General features: G+C 37.5%; 2 protein-coding genes across 6 annotated transcripts; one reads left to right on the forward strand and one right to left on the reverse strand.

Moving 5' to 3' along the window:
• The first annotated feature begins 479 nt into the window (after nucleotides 1-479).
• On the forward strand, nucleotides 480-5,714 carry LOC124210802 (protein BCCIP homolog). 3 transcript variants are annotated; one of them, XM_046609169.2, is made up of 3 exons: nucleotides 480-673; nucleotides 4,036-4,302; nucleotides 4,586-5,714. In XM_046609169.2, the coding sequence occupies exons 1-3, from the start codon at nucleotides 545-547 to the stop codon at nucleotides 5,129-5,131; spliced, it is 942 nt and encodes a 313-aa protein (XP_046465125.1). In that variant the 5' UTR covers nucleotides 480-544; the 3' UTR covers nucleotides 5,132-5,714. The 3 variants fall into 3 exon arrangements, with proteins under 3 accessions (XP_046465125.1, XP_046465126.1, XP_068990158.1); XM_046609170.2 differs by having other exon boundaries at nucleotides 485-673; nucleotides 4,036-4,296; XM_069134057.1 differs by lacking the exon at nucleotides 480-673 and adding an exon at nucleotides 3,006-3,380.
• Nucleotides 5,715-7,493: 1,779 nt separating this feature from the next.
• Nucleotides 7,494-20,621, reverse strand: LOC124210801 (shootin-1). Of its 3 annotated transcripts, none has more exons than XM_046609167.2 (10): nucleotides 20,457-20,621; nucleotides 17,445-17,933; nucleotides 15,105-15,218; nucleotides 14,787-14,881; nucleotides 13,131-13,290; nucleotides 12,091-12,219; nucleotides 11,859-12,004; nucleotides 9,235-9,772; nucleotides 8,621-8,679; nucleotides 7,494-8,351 (listed from the first exon to the last, which is right to left on the reverse strand). In XM_046609167.2, the coding sequence occupies exons 2-10, from the start codon at nucleotides 17,926-17,928 to the stop codon at nucleotides 8,205-8,207; spliced, it is 1,872 nt and encodes a 623-aa protein (XP_046465123.1). In that variant the 5' UTR covers nucleotides 17,929-17,933; nucleotides 20,457-20,621; the 3' UTR covers nucleotides 7,494-8,204. The 3 variants fall into 3 exon arrangements, with proteins under 3 accessions (XP_046465123.1, XP_046465124.1, XP_046465122.1); XM_046609168.2 differs by having other exon boundaries at nucleotides 7,494-8,345; nucleotides 20,088-20,621; XM_046609166.2 differs by having other exon boundaries at nucleotides 20,088-20,621.
• Between the last annotated feature and the right edge of the window lie 225 nt (nucleotides 20,622-20,846).

The raw sequence follows: 20,846 nt of genomic DNA on the forward strand, positions 1-20,846 counted from the left end.
TCTGACGAAATCTCAAGATTGATGACCAAATTCTTTAAATATGGCCGCTGAAATCGAAACAACAGACTACAAATCAACCAATCGTGAGGTTCCTGAAAAAACATGCGACAATTAGTAGCTTCTGCAATATTTAAGTATTAAAAATAAGAACACATTATATAAGTAAAGGTTGTTAATATCTTTATACTTGAAATTCCGATTGTAGGATATATTTCTAGGAAAAATGTCCATGTTATAATGCAAAAAAATTAAATATATTATATATTCCTATATTTATTCAGGTTCAATCCCGTCAAACATCACTGTTGAAAATGAGAAATATGAAGAATTATTGTGGCGCCATTGAGACATCTGAAAAATTATTGTGATGCCATCTAAATAAGAAATCTAAAGAATTGTTTTGGCGCCATTGAAAAAAGTATTTGTCTGATAGGTTGGTAACACTGATATCGACCACATCGATTCGGAGGTGAATTGCGGGCCGAGAAGCGTGAAGCGCAAGCGCCGCATCCGTCGCCACGGTACAGCGAGCAAGGATTACACTATGGCTGCGCCAACAAAAAAACGTGAGATCCAGCCGAGGAACGAGAATATTGGCCACAATGGGGAAGAACACAGTTCGTCGGATGATCAGAGTGATTGCGAAAATGAGGACGCATCGGAGGCTGAGCAGGTTAGCGAGATTGCACATTTTTTACTCGTTATTGAGCAAACGAAGTGATCTAACCTCCACGAAGCACGTGGTCGGTTGCCACATCACTTGTCAAGAATTTTCAAAAAATGACGAAAAGTCGAAACAGGCGACGACTGGTCATCTGCTCTGTTCGAAATTTAGAATCTACTCGACCAACCGTTTACACTGATTCAATTAAATGATCATATTGCAGTTTACAGTTTGCTACTTTGTATAACTTGCGAGTTGCGCGCATCCCATTCTCTGCAACACATGTACGTATTGACGGTTGCCGGTACCCAGGCGCTCACGGTTGAATTTTATTTGTAATAAATGTGAACTCAGAATTTTCACTCGTTTTAAGACCTTTAATGCGAGTTTAAAAAATGAAAATGAACCATTCAATAATTATGTATTTGTAATAACTGTATAATTAAAATGGTCCTATGAAATTCATTTTACTGGAAAATGTCATTTTCAAAGTAGAATTGGCAATTTGAACGGTTTGAGACAAGTTTCACCCTTTGGCGATTACAATTTTTCAGAAAACAAATGAACTAACTGATAAAAAATTCGATCACATTCATACTTTTTTGTGCACTCCGGTATGTAGTGGATTATTTCCAACCAAACCTAGAGTTAAATCCTAATATAACTTCCAATGATATCTGTAAAACCCAGATTTCTTGGGATTGTCTGATAGGCATATTAAATAAATTAGCGATCACCTGGATCGAAAGCTATCATGTATTACTATGTAACAGACTATTATAGAATCTTGGTGATCGGTCAATTAAGTAAACGTATTTTTAGTTAACGTTTCGACCCGGATATGGGCCCTCCTCAGAACGATTTATTTATTTAACTGTCAAGAACAACAAAAAATTTTTTTTAAATAATAATACTAGAAGTACAATCAGACATTAAATATTGTAGATGTAATAGCCAAGACAATTAATTCATGGCTCACCACTAATATCACACCTCCCACCTCTAGTGTTAAAGATAGCTTTTCCTTAGTTGACACAATAAAAACATTGATTATCCCAGACAACTATACTTTAATATCGCTAGATGTAATATCACTTTTTACCAACGTTCCGATAGATCTTGCATTGCGCGTAGTAAACAACTGTTGGGCTTCTCTTGAAAATAAGATCCCAATTCCTCTTATTGAACTAGATAAAGCTTTAAAAATATGTTTTGATTCTGCAATATTCAAATTTAACAACGATACGTATGCACAACAATTCGGGTTGCCCATGGGATCTCCTCTCTCCCCAATCTTGTCAGACCTTGTCATGGAAGACTTGGAAACGTCTTGCATTAACAATCTTGATTTTGATTTACCGTTCTATTTTCGATATGTTGATGATATTCTTACTGCTGTTCCTAAAGAAAAAATAGATCACACTCTTAATACTTTTAACCGATATCATCCACGATTACAATTTACTATCGAAACAGAAGAAAATAACGCCATCAATTTCTTAGATGTATTGCTGATACACAACAACAATAATATCAAAACAGATTGGTTCCACAAAAAAACCTGGTCTCGAAGATATCTGAATTTTAATTCTCACCACCCAATGTCCTACAAAATAGGCACCATCATTAACCTAGTTGACCGAGCCATCAAACTTTCTAGTACAGAGTTTCAGGAAAAAAACCTGTCGCTCATATACAATATACTAAGATGGAATGATTATCCTTATAATAATATTGACTCTGCTCCCGCAGACGATAACAATAGACCTGCTACTACATATATCCCCATCCCATATGTATCTGGTCTCTTTGAGTCACTGAACCGCCTATTTGCCAAACATAATGTCAAGTTTGTTGGAAAAAATTCAAAAGATTTACAATTAGTTTTTGATACGGGAAAAGATAAGATCCCCATTGGCAAACGATCCAATGTTGTGTATAAAATACCTTGCAATGATTGCAACCAAGTTTATATAGGACAAACTGGCCGCCACCTTAACACCAGAATCAAAGAACATCAACGCAATGTACATGAGATTGAAGAACGTCACACGGCTCTAACAAAACATAGTATCAATAAACAACACACTTTTAACTACGACAATACAAACATCCTTTGTGAAGAACACAATCATTATAAAAGACTATTACTAGAAATGTGCAACATTGTAGGTCGCACCCATTCCGTTAATCTTAGACAAGATGTTGAACATTTAAGTAATATTTACAAACCTCTAATCTCCGCCCACACAACAAATATTGTTTAACCTTAACTAGATACAAACAAATTTTTTTCACAAAATATTGTTTGTTTTTCTGTATAATTGTTTATATTAGGTTCACCTTCACTCTGGATCATATTTGTTTCTCCCATCAGTCGTTATTCACCTGTTGACCCAATCGGTTCAACCAACAATAATTTTTGGTTAGACATGTGGAACATAGTCATAAAGAGCCTACCTCCACTTCTTGGACACTTGCAAATTAATTTTACTGCTAAAAAGACTTTCTTTAAAAACCTTTTAACACAATGACATACTGACTGTGAAGAAACATAGTTCTTTAATCTTTTTAATTAATGACTTCCAACTATTAACTCCTACATGTAAAATAACTAAAAGATTGACATTGACTACCGTCACTCAAAGAACATTGTCTCCACTAATTGTAAATTGTGAATTTGACTACATCTTAGTCCACTTACTTATAAAAAAAGGTAAATAACACTTAAAGCCATTCTTTTTTCAATTAATCAAAATGTTCTTACTAACCAATAATATATAATAGCCCTAAGAGTATTACATCTACAATATTTAATGTCTGATTGTACTTCTAGTATTATTATTTAAAAAAAATTTTTTGTTGTTCTTGACAGTTAAATAAATAAATCGTTCTGAGGAGGGCCCATATCCGGGTCAAAACGTTAACTAAAAATACGTTTACTTAATTGACCGATCACCAAGATTCTATAATAGATTATATACGAGGTCGAGAATTCTTATTCATCACTATGTAACAGAGAGGCTTGCATCATTATGTACATTTTATAAGAATTGTATAGTAACGGAAGAATCGTGTTATTTTGTATTAATTTCCACCCCTACTTCGTCAACCATTAATGAATAGGTTACAGTTATTGTTTATCAATCAACAGTGTTGGAAATCAATGTATCTGCGATTAGAATTTCAGTATTCGATAAAGTTTGAATTTGAACTCTCTGTACAAGGAACGTACAGCTCTGTGCTATTAAATAAGGAAACATGTTTTTATGACTAGATGTAACATATTTGCCGTAATGAGTCTAAATGTACGATGGTTATCATATCATTATAAATTTGACCAAAAATCACGAAAAATATTCCACTTTTAGGGAATGGAAATCCAGGTAGATTTTGAGGGACGTAATCCGCAAGATCCTGACTTCAATGGCATTAAAATACTGCTGCAGCAATTATTCCTCAAAGCCCACCTCGACCTCAGCGGGCTCACAGACTTAATTATTTCTCAAAATTACGTGGGATCAGTCGTTAAGCAATCATCCAATGACACGGAGGATTCAGACGAGGACGAGAACGAGGACCCAAACAACGTTTTCGGAATCACTACAGTCGTCAACATATCCGACAGACAGGTAGATGTATGACTGGATTATATTTCTTCACGCATTCAAATATAATTAACTTTTCAGCCTCGACAGACTTAAATCAGATTGACATAATAACTATTCCCTGAATTACGTGTACAGCATATTGTTTTCTTTGCTACGCACGTGAAGGAAGAAAAAAAATCAAATCATAGGAAATTGAAAAAATTATAATTTGTGAAAGCTCACAAGAATTGTAAAACAAAAAATGATTTTCTAAATGATCTGTGCAGATTCTGTATGGGCAGATGTAGATTAATTTTGAAATTGTTTTCAGAACCAGCCATGCGTGAAACAATTGAGAGATTTACTAAAGCAGCTTGCAGAAGAGCATGCAACCGACGCTACCAACGCCCTGATTAGAAATGTACTGGAAAACGACGCAGCACCGTTGGGTCTGTTGATCAATGAAAGATTCATCAATATTCCCGCACAGATATCAGTGCCGCTGTTTGAAAATTTGGTTTCGGAAATTGATAGGGCAGCAAAAAAGAAAATGCCATTCAAATTTTCCTACTTCATACTAATATGTAAGGTGTACGAAATCCAGAATCCTAAAAAGGATCCACAAACGAAGAACAAGAATAACGCACCTCATGTTGACATACTCTGGAGTAATCGTGAGGAGGAGATATTCGCCGAAGAAGCAGACTGCAGCTTTGAATTTTCCGTTGAAAATGAATCCGATAGTGGATTAGAAGGGACCTGGACTGAAAGTGATAACGAAATGAAGCCATATCGAAAAGTTTTACTTTTTGAATCTTCAAAACTCCAGAGTATCATTGACAAAATCAAACTTCACGTTGCGGGAGCTAGTAGTTAAGACTGGACCGAAAGTTTTTAACTCTAATGGACGAAAAGTACTCCTTAACGAGCCTTCTGGCTGCAATTCGTATTCGAGACATGGAAAAAACGTTTGCTTGGAATTAAGCTGGACGATGTTCTGTTCCACCTGATGAAATGGAACGTTTAATCCATCCAAAATACTATTGAAGTACAGTTTGTCTATTTGGTTTAGGCGGGGACCATTAAAATTACCAAGAATTATGAGTAAATGTGGATTCTCGATATATATTGATATTATTAATCTTGCCGTTGGGTCGTCATTTCGGCCGTTAATGTACTTTTCTGAATTTTTTTTTGATTAGATATGATTTCACTTTATACGACGCAACCTGCGCTCAAACGAAATGGTCAAACTGTACAGTGTAAGATTGGGATTCTAAAACTCGGGACGAAGTGACTATTTCCAGTAATATCTGAACAATTTTGTTCCGTTTTCGTGTCGGCGTGTGAGACTAAAAAATTTTTCTTCAAAACTATTTCGTTAAAGTATACGAGAAGTCATACTTTTGTTTTATATTGCTACAAATAATTTTTTTTTAATAAAATATTTTTGTCATGAAGCCAATAACTCCCATTTCCGCTGTTTTAAATATAATGAAAACCTGTTGATGTATTTGTTCCTTTCTTGAAATTAAATTTTATCTACTCTGATGGCAATAAGATCAAAACGAAAATTCCAAATATAAATATGAATATGGCTTGCATAAATCTTGATTTCCCTGTGGTTTTCACCCTAGAACGGTACACTTTTTCGCCATCGCGTGGTCCTCTTAGTTACAAAACACAGAAAAACACGATTTATTTATCACGATTCGTTGCGAAACTGGAATTTATCCTACTTTCTCGCATACTCAATCATTCAACCGAAAATTCTGCGTTGTATTTATGAAGAAATTTTGATTGCAGCTGAAACCACAGTTTTTTTGAAGTCAGCCGGGTGGCAAACACCCAGGTGTACCGTTAGTAATCGGCTGCACAAGTGTTCTAAGATTGAAGACGAAACTCACTACCTCTACATGCATTCATCATCCATCCCCTCTCAACCAACCATACAGAGGTTGAATCATAACATTTATAAGAGCAAGAAATACCGAAGAGTTGAGTTAATAATTCGCAATGACTCATCTGTTGTATCCACTTAACACATAATGAAATAATTTTGTAATATGGGATGATTGATTTTGATCGCCCCAAGTGAACATTCCATAAACAAAAAGAGATACAAAAAAAGTCTTACACAAAACGTGTTTGGTTTCAATGGAGAAAAATGACCTTGATATCGGTTGACACGTGAATAGTTTCATTTTTGAGATTCTGCAAGTGACATCCGTCTTTAGATAGAGAATGCATATTTTAAATATGAGCAGTTGATAGCGAGATCAAAAACGAATTCAACGACGTGAAAAAAAATATTTCAGTGTCTTTCTTGCACGTCAGCTTCGAAATGTATATATTGACAAAAATTCTTGCTGATACAGAAAGGTTGAAACGATGTAATATTCTTTGCAATTTTTGTTTGAATCATAAATTATGGTCACAAATTTTTTTAGCGAGGGTGAGGGACAGTGCTTGAGTGCGAAATTTAAGGTGAAAGAGAGTGACGAAAAAATTATATAAAAATAATGCATTGTGTTATAAGTGCGAAAAGCGAGTGATTTCCCACGAGTGTGAAGTTTGCATCGAGAGTTGCAAAAGCGAGTGCAGTAATCACACGAGTCAGATATGACTTGTACGCACGTGTGACACACTATTTTTTCCAACATATGCGAAGGTAAGTTTAATTTGAGAAATAAACAAATCTAATATAATAATTTAAAAGAAGTTGGTCAAGGTAATCGAAAAATCCAAAAGCATGTGCCCAACTTCATGACGTCTCATCCAAACGCACAAACTTCACATTGAACTCACCTCAATGACGTTCCCCCAAACGTAAAATTGAATTATTCAAAAGTGCGCATGCGCTGAGAAAGCCGTAGTGCGTAAAAGTCAGAATATCAATTAAGCGCATGCGCTAGCGTCGTTTCACCGCACTGTTTAGAAATGGGGCATCTTACGTACGCTTCACAAACTTTAAACATCCAACTTTTTAAGCATGTGGTGGAAAAACATTATTATTTACAGAAAACAAGTTTTCTCGAAATGTTTCCTCATTAAAATTAAAATTATTTGTTTTGGGCCAAGACGAGGCGACATATGTGATATAAAACTGATCCATTCTCAGGGTAATGGAATTTATCTTACGGTAATAATAGAGTTTGCTGAACAGAATTTCGACAATCATTTTAGTACGTTAGATCGTTATCAGACAAAATGAAAATCAATAACCCGATGAGAAAGGATTAATAAAAAAGATACTTTATTTATAAAAGAATATAATATGGTCATCGCGAACATACTTAAACGCAACGGCATTAATCTATATCGTGTTTAATACATCGACGGCAATTTCTTTCGCAAACCAATACAGCAAGAAGGCAGTTTCAGGATGTCAATAGCGCTACTTTTAAAAAAAATTCTTCATCACTTCGACTTGTGTTTCAGTATCCTATTTTCAATTCTTAGGAATCACACGCACGCAATTTTCTTTCCTTTGATCAGATCATTCTTATCCATAAAAAGGTCCGCCGTTACTAAATTGAAACAACAACAACAAATATATCGCACATATTCACAAAACTCAGTAGCAAACATAAGTTTTTCTGCATTCGCGACATTTTTCACATTGAGTAACCATCTTAGGATATGGTTACTTGATGTTTTTAATGAACATGTTACAAAAAATGTTAAACTCCCGTGCTTTCGGGACCAATATTCTCTTGCTGTAATACGTTTGTAACACCTATAATACTTAAACAAGTCTCAATGGCCCAAGTACAATTATATGTTCCGATACAAATACCGAAAATATCTTCAAGTAAATTAGTCTCATAGCGCGAATCCCATTGGCAAGCATTGGAACGTATCATAACTCGAAAAACGAGAGCGCATAGCCTTGACGAAAAAAAGAAATCATTTTTTCAATGACCAGAAAAGTGCCCTCGTTCTTGGTGCTACGCGGTTGACTCGGAAAATTTAAATGATTGTCGGGTGGGCTTGGCTCTCCGCCTCATCGTTCCCAAGATGGTCAGCATTTCTGAGACCGCAGGGGGAGCAGCTTCAGCTTCTTGCCTGCGTTTTCGCTCTTCGTCACGCTGTTTCTGAAATAATCATCATGATAATTGACCTTACTTATTCAAAAAAAAATAATTCATAGTTTCTGTATCCGACGTCAATATAACATAAAGATTCACTGAGGGTTGACGACGCAAACGACGCTTGTCGGTAGATAGGCAACTGAAGTTACACCTGGGGTACCTGTTGCGTGTGAGATGTAACTTTGATTGCCTATCAGCCGACGAGCGTCGTTCGGTTCGCTAACCCACAAGGAATCTTCCAGGTATATATTTATATGTATGTTTATACTTACGTCAGTCTGTTTTAACGTGAATCTCCCGCCCTTTATCTGGCTAATTACGTCGTCGATGGCTGGAATAAGCAGAAAGAAATATTATGATAGTGTTGCATCAGGGCGTGAAAAGTTCGTGCAAGCTGCTCAGCTTTTAATTTGCTGCTCTGATTGTGAGCCGACATAAAGTGAAACACCTAATAAGAAATTATTTTTCTAATTAAATACGGTGATCTCCAATTCGTGTATTTTCCATCACTTGACGGCGTCCGCCGATAATTCGTAGTTCCATAATTCTTTTCAAGCATATTACACATGGAATAGTACAGTGTTTTGTTTGAAAACGACATGTTTTTCAACGTTGATGAATTTCTTTCAAAATCAACTATGATCTTATTTAATGAGAACGATAGGTTTCCAATGAAACATTTCAAAACCCGACCTCTGCTTCGCGCACTCGTGAGTTATCAACAGCACCATTTTACATCCCCCTTTAAGTTTTAAAATCTGTCGCCGAAATATTTTTTTTAAACCTACGTTCCTCGAGACATTTCCAGGGCATTCCATTCGAAATGGAAGACCTCGTATTATATTGACGCATTAATTGAAAGACGCATTAATTTTCAAACTCTTACCTGGTTGCTGCGCGACCGCAGCTGGTCTCTTATTGATACCAAGCATATTCTCCATGTCCGATAAGGCCGAATTATTACTGTTTGTGTGGTTTTTCTCTCGCGTGAGTAGCTTGATCGTTGCGTTAGCCGATTCGAACATTGGCGGTGGGGGCGGAGGTGGAGGTAGCGGCGGCGCGGGCGGTTGTGCTGCTTTGGTCTCAAGGTCCTTTATCTTCTCCTCAAGTTCCTTGACAGTTTGTTCCAGTCTCTCAACCGAAAGTTCAGCACACTCTGACCTCTGTACCGCAATCTCCAGCTCAGTGTCCGCTAGCTTAAGTTTTTCCTCCAATATTTCGAACTCTACGTTTGATTCTCGCTCTTCAAGTTTCTCCTGGAGCGCCTGGACCTGCGCAACATGACGCTGCTGCTCCTCCTCCAGCGAACGCTTCAAGGATTCAACCTCCAAGAGGACGGCCAACAATCGCCCGTCAGAATCCGTCGCGATCTCCGCCAAGAGTAACGAGCTCTGATGCGCGAGAACATTGCGCTCTTTCTGCGCCTGTGCATTCAAATCAAATATGATTAGACGTGCTGTGGAAGCCTTCTTCGAGAGAAGAAAATTCACCATGAAATGTTTGGCTATCGCTCCAAAGTGAGACGAAATCAAAAATATTATACAATCGGACCACAATTCTACGGAGTTCGATTCTCCGCACTCTCCATCCCTATCGCAGGAGTAGGGGTAAGTGGGTTCTATGGAATATTTGTTCCTCGTCAGTGGTTCCTCGATTCTGCGGAATTCGGTCCCAAGTTATCCGTAGAATCGAGGTCCGACAGTATTGTGTAACAATGAAGCAAACTCGTTCTTTTCGGGCCGAGCGTAAGTTTGCAACATGAGTCGTGGGTGAGCACGCATATGAGTGGAAGGTGAGTATGCTTGTGCGAACCGGAAAATTGAGGTTAGGATCGCATAATGTCAGATTTGATTGCGACAGCGCATGCGCGTAGTACGGAAAAGATCACTTTTAACTTCTAGGACTTAAAAGTGGTCCTTTCAGTACTCCGCACGTGCGCATTTACTGATTCACTTTACCGTTATAAAAGTGGATACTTCAGAAGCGGAAACAGACATGAAAAAGGCGTGAAATATGCTCGTCTTATATAAAAAAGTATTTCGTGAACTGATGTGATTTTGAGGAAGAACAAAAAAAAAAAACTTTAATATAATCTTCAGTAATGTTATTTGCTCCAGTGATGGTGAAAACAAATGAAACGACATCCTTACGAATGTGCAATGACTGAAAAACATTTCAACAATTGAAGAGAACGTTTGGTAGTTCTAACATTCAAAATACTTGAACTCTTAATCCAATCCTACTGTTTTTAAGCTTTTTTTCCGCAGCATAAAAATGTCTAGAGCATTCTGTCGTATGTTGGATATATATGATAGCTTCTCCCACATTTTACATAACGAACAAACTATGGAGAGGTCGGATATCGATTTGAATCGAACTATTTAATGCTCTTTAGCTCTCTTCAATCCGATTCAGGTTTCTCTGTACACGCGCAATAACATATTTTCGTCATGGCGTAATGTTCTATCGGTACGTGGCACTGCATTCGGCAAGATTTTGGCAATTTATTAGTGGTCCAATTTATGCCCTTGGATTAAACATGGATCACTCGATAACATCACTTATTTACTCAGTTGATAATTGATACGCGTCAATTCTTACCGGACAATGAGTCTGTACTTTGTGGATATGACATTGTGCCATAGTATAGCGCATGACGTCAGAGGCAAGGATATTTAAATTGCAAATTGATATAAATCATATCTTGATTGATTCAAATTAGACGAAGCGTTGCAAACTTTGGCTAGCTCTAAAATAGCAGCCAAGTAAGAATTCCAAAATATAGTTAGCAAATCCTGATGCAGTACCGTAGGTGGCATCGGGTGGACAATGAACTAACGATAAGCACTGACAAATTTGACAAAATTACAACACGGGGAAGAAAATCTTTTGAGGAATGCAAAAGTTTTGAATTTTAGGGTGCCTAGACGAAAATTTTAAAAAACAATATTTTGACCAAAAATTTTTCAAAAAGGATTCGTTGATTTTCGATTAAGAGGGAATAATTATTGCTGAGATTATAGCAACGAAGGTAACTCGTCTAATTACACAAAGGAGATCCTAAATTTTATAGACGAGTATTTTCTCCTTTTTTTTGTTAATATCATTGCTTGACTTTATTTACTATTACTCTATTACCGGATGGGAAGCAACTAGTTGATTTTTTTTTTTTTTCGGATTAGAACAAATATGAATGGATTTGAATTTTGATGTCATGATTCTTTCTTGAAATCTTTCAAATGATCTTCTCCATGCACAGAAAATCGGTCTGAATTAGCTGGAACAACCCACCCATAGACGCTCGAAATAGAAGGGGGAAAAAAAGGTTACTGAAATTTACTTTCAATGATTTTATCCAGCCGTTATTATACTTCAAATAAATCACTCGAGCAAATCATCAATAAGGTATCATGCTGTGAATGGATCACTGGCAATTTGCAGTCAACGCTACTTATGGTGCAACATCTAGATGTTACTACATGCTTAGAGTTGATATTATTCGTTACTTACCTTGTCGGCTTCGATCTTCATATTCTTGGCGTTTTCTCTTTCCTTTTCACACTGCTCTTTCAGGGCTTGAACCTCATCAGCGACCATCCGGGTCACTCGTTCCATGTTTTCCCTCTGCTTCTGGAACTCCTTAATCTTAGCCTCACCTGCAATAAATGAATAGTCTTAGTTATTCACAGATTACCACGTTCCCTAAAATGTAGATGCATCATCTGATGGATCTCAATCGCACCTTCCTCTCGAAGTGCTCTTTCCTCTTCGAGTTGTGAGGAGAGCAGGGTGACCTGTTCCTGGGCTTCGAATTCCTGAAGTTTTGCCGCATTCAACTCCGTCTGCAATCTGGCAACGTCCTGGCTCAATTCTGAGAACACAATCACGATATTTTTATTTTTATTGCAATCCTGTCTTCGCTGACTTGCGCCAAATCTTAAATTTTTAATCCAGATTCCTGTTGCAATTATTACAAATTACGTATCGACATTCTAGGTACTCAAGGTCAAATCAAGGGGGAGAGTCAATACTTAACGTTTCGGCCTTGAGAAAACTAAAAGAATACATTTATTCAATTATAATAAGCAAAAAAGAAAATATTGTAACACAATATTTTTTCCTTATAAGCGCTAACCGACAGATAAAACATCAAGAGAAATACAGTATGATAAACTTACAGTCGTTCAAGTAGAATCCGCTTAAAAACGGTGAAAACTTGAAGACCAAATTCAGGTTTAATCTGATGAATAGAACTCAGTTCTCCTCGACATTTGGTAATCACTTCAATTTAGCAATGTTTGGATTATAATGGATTGTGATGTGAGAGTACCACTAATCTGCCATTCATTACATTATAACTTGGAATCCAGTGGATTTGAATAAGAGATCGACTTTTTCTGTCGTAAAGACATAACATTTATAAATTTCACAGTCTGTTTAGTAGGCGGTTTTTTTGTTTTAGAATTTAGTTTTGAAGTTTACACCGTTTTTAAGCGGTTTCTACGTAAATGAATGTAAATTTATTTTACTGTATTTCTCTTCAATTTCTGATATCAGCTTATCGCTTATGAGGAAAAAATATTGCGTTACCACATTTCCTTTTATGATTAGCGCGATTGAATAAATGCCTTCTTTTAGTTTTCTGAGGAGGGCTCCACTCAGGGCCGAAACGTTAAATTTTGACTTTTCCCCTGTGTTTGACCTTAGACACCGAAAATATTTGTACATACTTCAAGATGAGGTCGACAAATTTGTCAAGATTACAAATTATATTTGCAATACCTCTGACGGTTTCTCGCAGCTGTTCCGTGTCATCGGAATTCGAATCAACTTCATCGGAGATATCGATGTCAATATCGACGATACCTTCCGGGTTGACTTGGAGGAACTTCTGCGCGAGTACCTGGGACTTTCTTTTGAGCTCTCTGTTTTGCTTGTACCACTGAAATGAAAAGTGAATGCACGCGGTGTTAAAAAATAATAAGTTTTCAGTATTTATCAATTACCATTTTTGAATTACGTGTCAAATGCTGACAGGCACAATGTCGTGGATGTAATGAGAAAAATCTTATTTATTAAGGTGACCAAAATATACCAATAAAATAGATATCGTTGTAGTAATGGTTTAAACATTGTCGGAATTACAAGAAAATGTGGTACAAGTAACTATTTAGTGTGACATTTATAGTTAATAATACTACATATTCTTGCTATACTCAGCAAAGTTTAAATCTGTTCATTTAGTTTATTGTTTTTTTTTTTTTCAAAGCAATAAGGCCTCAACATCAATCTATTGTTGTAACAACATAAACTTATCGTAATAGTTATTAAGAAATACACGGAAATGTAATCAATACGAAAAAGCCCAGCAACACATAGTAGATTTTCTGCATATAATATCAGATTTCGTCACCATTGGTTATTGTTGATGAACGTTTTTTGGCTGAAAATTGAACCGAAGATGACTGAACGGACCCAGCCGAAAGCTCGAAGTAAATAATGAGAACAAAACATTCATCAACAATGACAAACACTGACAAAATCTGAAATTATCACAAAACCCAGGACACGAACTCATACGCATCATGGTATTTTTTGGTTACCATTACTATAAATAGTACCAAAAACTAGTCATTTCTTTTGATGCAATTTGCGCACATTAAGGAAATCGAATGAGTATTGAATCGCAGAAAAGAATAAGTCTACGACGCAAAATCTAAACCGATTAACCCTTTGCGGCATGGCATCTCATATATGAGACACCTTTTTTAAATCAGTTATTCAAGATTTACATTCAACTTTTGAAATATGGCTGTAATTTTTATTTTTTAATTTTTTCTGCATAAATGGACGTCTAAGATGTCAATGTTGATGTTTTAAGAAGAATTATGACGATTCCGCAAATATAATGAGCGCTACAAATAAACAAAGTGTTGGAAATGCTTGTTTTTACAGAGCACGTGTAATTGTCAAAAGCTCATGGGGACCAGAAAAGTGGAACTCGGTAATCTTGAGTTTTTTGGGTCGCTAAAAAAGAATCTGATGTCGAAGTTTCAAAATTAAAGATGGCCGATCCAATATGCGGGTCTGGAAATACAAAAATTGATCCTATTCGCTTGAAATTTGTGACTCGAGCGTTTTCGGGATCGTATTTGGTGACTGAGAAAACCCCTCAGTGTGCATTTTCGAGCCATTCCGACCACTTTCACATCTCCAGTCCGTCACGTTAGATCTGCCGTTTCAAATTTTTTTTAATTTCTCAAATCTGACCTCATTTTTGAAATCAACGACCTCGAGAACCCTTGTATAGCCAATTTCAAGAAATTTGACTACAAGAAAAAAAAAATGCATGCTTCAAAGCGTTAAATCCTTTGTAGCGTCGTTGATGCTTTATTAATTATATTTTTTACTTGTGACGATGATGATTCATAGGTGTACCTGAGTAGCCTGTTGCATCGCTCGGTGCATCGCTCCCGTCTCGATATCATATTGCCGTTTCAGTTGTTCGTATTCCTTGCAAACGGCTTCGGACACTATTCGAAGAAATAAAACGCACAATTAATTTGTCTGCGAAGGTCGCCACGTCAGTTATACGTGAACTTTTGCCTCGACATACTTCACACGTGTAAGCGTGCATGTGCAATACGTCGTGCAATGCATTTTACGCGCGCTGCACGGAACGCGTTAGTATTGTCGCAGGCATAACAACATTCGGATCGGACATATCAGCGAAGCTCTTGAATAAAAATTATGTACCTGTTCGTAGCTTGTTCAGTTTCTCTTCATTGTCTACAACTTGTGCTTGCAAGCTATTGTTTTGCCTCTGAAGATGATTGTATTTTTTTTCCAAATCAGCGTGATCCCTCAGATCTGCAAAAATAATGTAAATAATCTTTATTTATATTACGATGGCGTCGCGATGGTTGATAAACACATTGACACGTATTATTGGTCGGACAGCTTGGTGATGAAATACATATATTAGTGGTGATTGCAGACAATGAAACTCGTCTCTGGCCACACCCAATGCATGTCTTTTGACCAAGTCATGGTTACGATCACACGTTATAAAACTCGAATCTCACTACCATTAAAACATCTCTCTGCACTTTTTTTCCTACCTAGAAAACAAATCCATTGTCTGCTGCAGTATTTGACATTCTGCAAAATTTCGAATTTCCAATACACGCACCATGTACAAAAATAAAATGAGCAGGTTTCTAATTTTTAATTTTACTAAGTCTATCTTACGCAGTGTAAAATCTTGACTAAACATGACAATTGTATTTTGTTTAGTTACTATTTCAAGATTGAATCAGTGATGCATCGAAGAAAACTTTTACAGTTAGTGTAAATTATACAAAGTAATAGCGGCGTGTCGTTTTCATTTTACACACATTTTTGATTTACAATCAATTTTATAAATACAGACTACAGTTATACAGTAAACATTTTTTCAATGTATGGGTATATTGTTGATTTGGTCAAGTATATTATACTGGAGCAGCTGTAAAAATATGTGTCATTCGAATACACCCAACTTTTAAAATACCTCTCCCCCCCTCCCCCCCGCCTCGCCTATTCGTCAGTCACTCGTACAATTGTTTAAATCTCGTCTTATGGTAGTCAGCACAGCGGTTGATTATTTGCAAAACAAATTGAGCAAAGAATTCTTACGATGGATTATAAACAAAATACCAATGAATTAAGGTATGCCAATTATGCAGCAGTAGTCAGTATTTACACTTGCCTTATTGATAAAAATATTTTTGCTGAAAAGAAAACAAACAATGTAATAACTGTATTTGTAATTTCATACTGGTTGAAACCATCGCACGTATGGAGAAGGTGTACAACGTGAGTCAGTTTGGTAGCTACATAACACGATTATATGTCCCCGGTTTTAGCATATTTGGCATGATTCACCAGTACTCGAGCCCAACGGTCTGATTCAAGCGTCCGAACGCCAAGGCGCCGTTGTTTACACCTTCCAACTTTTAAAATTATTAACGCTCGAGTCTGGTTGAGTCGTTGTGTGCCGGACCACAAAACACCAATCTGTCATGAAATATCTACGGAAGAATGAACAAGAGAAAAACTGTTGTAATTGTCCTTGCTTTGTTGTTTTCCTCGACATTGAAGTTGGCAATGAAATATTGAACAAAAAGTTTCGATTTGAAGGAATTTAGTTTGCAGAACATGGATGAGCTTTCCTTTATTAAGCCTTATCAAATTTTAAATTATTCCGAAACAGCGAAATAAGGGGATTTCCAATGGCTGTACCATTACTTTAAAGTTTCGAACTTCATCCTCATGGTATCAGCTCCACGGCGATTAACCTATACTTTCATGCATACGATTTCATACAACACAAATATTGCTACCACACGATCTTAAACGTGGAGTTTTGGGATCGGTAAAATCCTTCAAATTTTCCCGAAAATTGTCCGGTCAAGTCAACGATAAAAGAGTAACTGAAACACGGCTGTACTGTTATTTCGACCTTATAGGGATCATCGTTCGGTACCCACGAAGATGCAATCAAACAGTATGACAAAATGAAATTTTCGTTCCTTGAAATTCGCGTGTTTATAGTTCCTCTGGGTAACAGTCTTGATAAAAGACGCGATAATGACAATATACAACGAAAGCATTTTATTTTTACTTTCAATCAAACACAAGATCGGCTACTGCATGAAACTTTTTGTTAAACATGCTTTCCACGCACGTTTCGACATCCACTTAAATTGATTGACGTCACCACGACAGAAACGGACCATCGTCGCATCGAATTTACAATTAGAGACATAATGATAAACGACACATAAGGTTCGATTTGAGGCAGTCTGTGTACCACCGTGACGTATTTTATGAGACTCTGAATGAGGCTGGGGATCCTCATTCAATTCTTTTTATCACCTTTTTTCTTTCTTATTTGATAAAATTCGCGTTCGTGACGTAACGTCTGAAAGTATTCAATCACTCGAGCACCGTTTAATTGCAATGCGGTAGATGCTTAAATATTCGTCCGTTTGCACGCGTAGCAATATTTGTGTGTCGTTCTACAACTAAGAAAATAATTCTCAAGTTTCTTACTAGATTCGCTCTTTTGCAGCAGCATCTTTCTCCGTTTTTCCGAGTCCTCGTACTTGGACTTCCACTTGCTCTCCATGAAGCTGTTACTTCTGTTTAGTTTCTTATCGCCTAGTTCCAGGGTACTCCTTATGGTCTCGACCCTCTTACCCTCCGTCGAGTTCGTTCTCCACATCGTCTTTTCCTCGGTATTTCTCGACTCGATTGGTGAATTTGAAGAATACGAACGAGACTTGTTGTTAGCCTGGACCGGTGAAGTATCGCCCTTTTCGAACGATGCTCGCTGAAGAGCGACAGAGGTCGTACGAGCTGGACTTCTCCGGTTTACCATCTTCTCCGGAGATTCTCTTCGTGCCGGTGGATATCGGTCCAGGAGTCGGACCGTAGAGGAAACCTTCGGCAGGGGGATGTGAGAGTGGGACGAGTTGCCAGATGGCGAGCGTGGCGGCTCCGTCGCCAAGACGATCTCTAATTGAGTCTTGTTCATCGTATCTGCAACAACGTTATACTTGAGCTTCACTCTACCGGAGATCGCGATGAATAGGGCAAGCACTGAACAGGATAGAAATAGAGAAAAAGATTTGTTCGCTCTTTCCGGTGTCACCCCGACAGTTTTCACAGACAGCTTTTCACTTCAAGCTCGTTAATCACTCGACAATTTTACTTGACCCTTTCGTTCATAAATTTTTTCTTACGTGTGATTCACTTGAAATTTTGCATACATGGGCTCATGGGGTCGCCAATTGCGAATCTGAACTCGAAATACGAAAATTCAGAATGGCGGATCCAAGGCGCGGACGTAAATTCAAAACTTTGTTTGATTTTAAAAAAAAACTTTGTCTATCGTGGTTTTTGCGGTCGCCGATCTCAAATCTCGGATCCAATATAGCGGATGAACAAAAATTTTGAAAAAATTTACAGATGTTTTTTGGTGTGTATTAAGTTTGTGTAAAAATCGGTATTCCGATTTTCATGGTCAATTAGCAGAAAATGGGTTTTTCGTGGGAAATCACGAACTTCGACCGTTTGTTTACACGTTCTACTTTTGCAATGAATAAATAAATGAATTTTGTGTTTTTTGTAGACTTAGACGTATTCCAGGGGACATCCAGGGACCAAAAAACTCGGTGGTTGTTACCAAAACAGTAATAAATAAATAAAGAGGTGCAAAAAAACAGGTGGAACGCTGAACGACCTAGCTTGAATTGCAGGGTTTATGGAACTAGAAATTTTCACAAAAAACCCATGGATGGTTCTGACAATATTCGCATTATACTCATAATTTTGAAACAAAAGAACCAATCACTTTTGAAATTTCAAAAATGCTGCTCATTTTTTCAAAAATGTCTAATATTTATACTCTAATGTTTGAATACTCCTTTCAGTTTTAAAACATAAGCTCTAGATAATAATAGTTTTTGAAAATTTGGAAAATGCTTAAAACATACTTCAGAGCTCCGGGAATATTGCCCATTAATATTTTACCACGGGCTACCCGAAGAATGACATTGATCATGTGACAAGCAAACACCAACGAAATCAGACCTTCTTAAAACAATGTGTGGCAAACTGATATAAGCGTAAACACGCGCCGCGACAAAACGTCTCACGTCTTGGAATTTAATCAAGCCGTTTGTACTTCCAAGAATTTTTCTTACGTTAGACCTGGACATGGTCGTTGTCAGGCCATTGTTTTATGCGCAACTAGTTTGACTGATCGTTATCAGCAGATGACAGAGCTCATTTCGTATGAAATACCGTAAGCAATTATCCTCACGAGTGACGTAATAGATTTTTCCAACTGCACTTTCACCGAATTCACGACATCGCAGATAAACGTCTTCTTATCTGATTAGATTACACGGAAACCCGGATGACTTTAGAACAAGCTGATAACGGGCATTGCAGTGAACTCAAAGCCTTCCAATTTTTATGTAATGCGGACCGTGAAACCTCATTATCTGAAAGTAAACATTCATCGAAACACAATTACGCGCCTTGTAGCGAAGCTAAGGGTTAATAACTTTCTGGGACTTTTCTAAAAATAAGCTTAATAGACGGCCCCCTATGAGGACCTGGAAATAGCGCGGTGTCAAAGTTTAGGAGCAGCCCCACGTATATAGTAGCGTAGATATTCTAAAACCAAAGGAATTGCTTTCTCTGCTTTCCGGTTTTCCCTTCGTATTCCAGACAAACTCAATATTCGTTGCTCAGGTGTTCCCACAAGTCCAATATATGATTTCCTTGTACGATGATGAAGTTAGCAACGATGCATGTTTAGGAAAAATTGCTACTTCGCGTCTTTAGGAATGTCCGAAATTTAGTAAACCAGTAAAAATAGAATGTACTATTATTTTGAAAAGTCAACTCCTTGAAAGTCATTCTAAAATCGCCTATTAACGACGATTTTTTACCCTAACGTTTCGTTACGTTAACGCTACCAACTCCAGTCTCATTTCCTTGTTTCAATCGCCAACTACAGATTACATTGTCCATTGCTTACCGTCGTGACAAACGATTAGCTCACCATCAGAGCATTTGGAACGGAATTTTAATAAATTAATTATACATAAAAATGTTGGAGCCAGTGATACGGAGTTTGACTTCCGTCAAAGATTTCTGAAGAAGAGATTAGTAAAATTATACCTAATTAATCCTTGTCCCGTACAGTCGTCAGAGTATTCCTCTTATTCCCGATATAGTTTAGAATTTTCTAGAGTACCATGAACCGTGTTGCACTTTGTCCAAAACGACGAATACAATACTATCATTCCGGCGTTTTCAAACAGTAGAACATGATCTACCCGACAATTCCTCGTGGCGGGCTTACAACGTTATAAAATAGTCTGTCACTGACGACATCGGCTGAAATCTACAGCACGTGTTACGCAGGTAACACAAACGTTTTCCTTTTCCTGCCTCGCAATCGTTCGCAATGCCGAATTCCAGTAAAATCAAATGTCTGTATACAAGGATCACACTGCACTCGGTAGTACTTTTCAAATCAACGATTACCCAAAATTGGACGTGATTCAGCCGCGGCAACGGATGAGATCCGACTGTCCGTCCTCCTTCGCGTCTCAGGACAGACTACACACGACACCGAGCAATATCACTTCACTTTATCTTGGACACTCCACACCGCTGTTCTTGACTCGGTACTTTGCTTGGCAGTGTGCTGAGTTAGTTAAGCTAGATCCATGAACGCTGAATCCGACTTGGGAAGGGGGGGGGCTCGTACGTCCATTAGTGTTGGTTTGTACCGCTATCCTTAAACCGCCGACCAAGCTGCTTTTTCTCCAACACACATGCACCAGCGAACAGTACGTACGACCTTCGATTCACACGACCTAACGACACAACGAAGAAACAATTTGCAACAGTGGGACGGCAGGTGTCTGCATG

The sequence above is a fragment of the Neodiprion pinetum genome, chromosome 1 (genome assembly GCF_021155775.2).
Source record: "Neodiprion pinetum isolate iyNeoPine1 chromosome 1, iyNeoPine1.2, whole genome shotgun sequence".
In the NCBI taxonomy this organism is placed as follows: domain Eukaryota; kingdom Metazoa; phylum Arthropoda; class Insecta; order Hymenoptera; family Diprionidae; genus Neodiprion; species Neodiprion pinetum.

Excerpts from the sequence above, each read along its gene's own strand:
- LOC124210802 (XM_046609169.2), top strand. The coding sequence starts at position 545 with ATGGCTGCGCCAACAAAAAAACGTGAGATCCAGCCGAGGAACGAGAAT. Across the intron at positions 674-4,035 it reads ACGCATCGGAGGCTGAGCAG|GGAATGGAAATCCAGGTAGA; the intron begins GTTAGCGAGATT and ends TTCCACTTTTAG. Across the intron at positions 4,303-4,585 it reads TATCCGACAGACAGGTAGAT|AACCAGCCATGCGTGAAACA; the intron begins GTATGACTGGAT and ends AATTGTTTTCAG.
- LOC124210801 (XM_046609167.2), bottom strand. The coding sequence starts at position 17,928 with ATGAACAAGACTCAATTAGAGATCGTCTTGGCGACGGAGCCGCCACGC. Across the intron at positions 14,882-15,104 it reads ACTGAACAAGCTACGAACAG|TGTCCGAAGCCGTTTGCAAG; the intron begins GTACATAATTTT and ends TTCTTCGAATAG. Across the intron at positions 12,220-13,130 it reads GCTGCGAGAAACCGTCAGAG|AATTGAGCCAGGACGTTGCC; the intron begins GTATTGCAAATA and ends TTGTGTTCTCAG.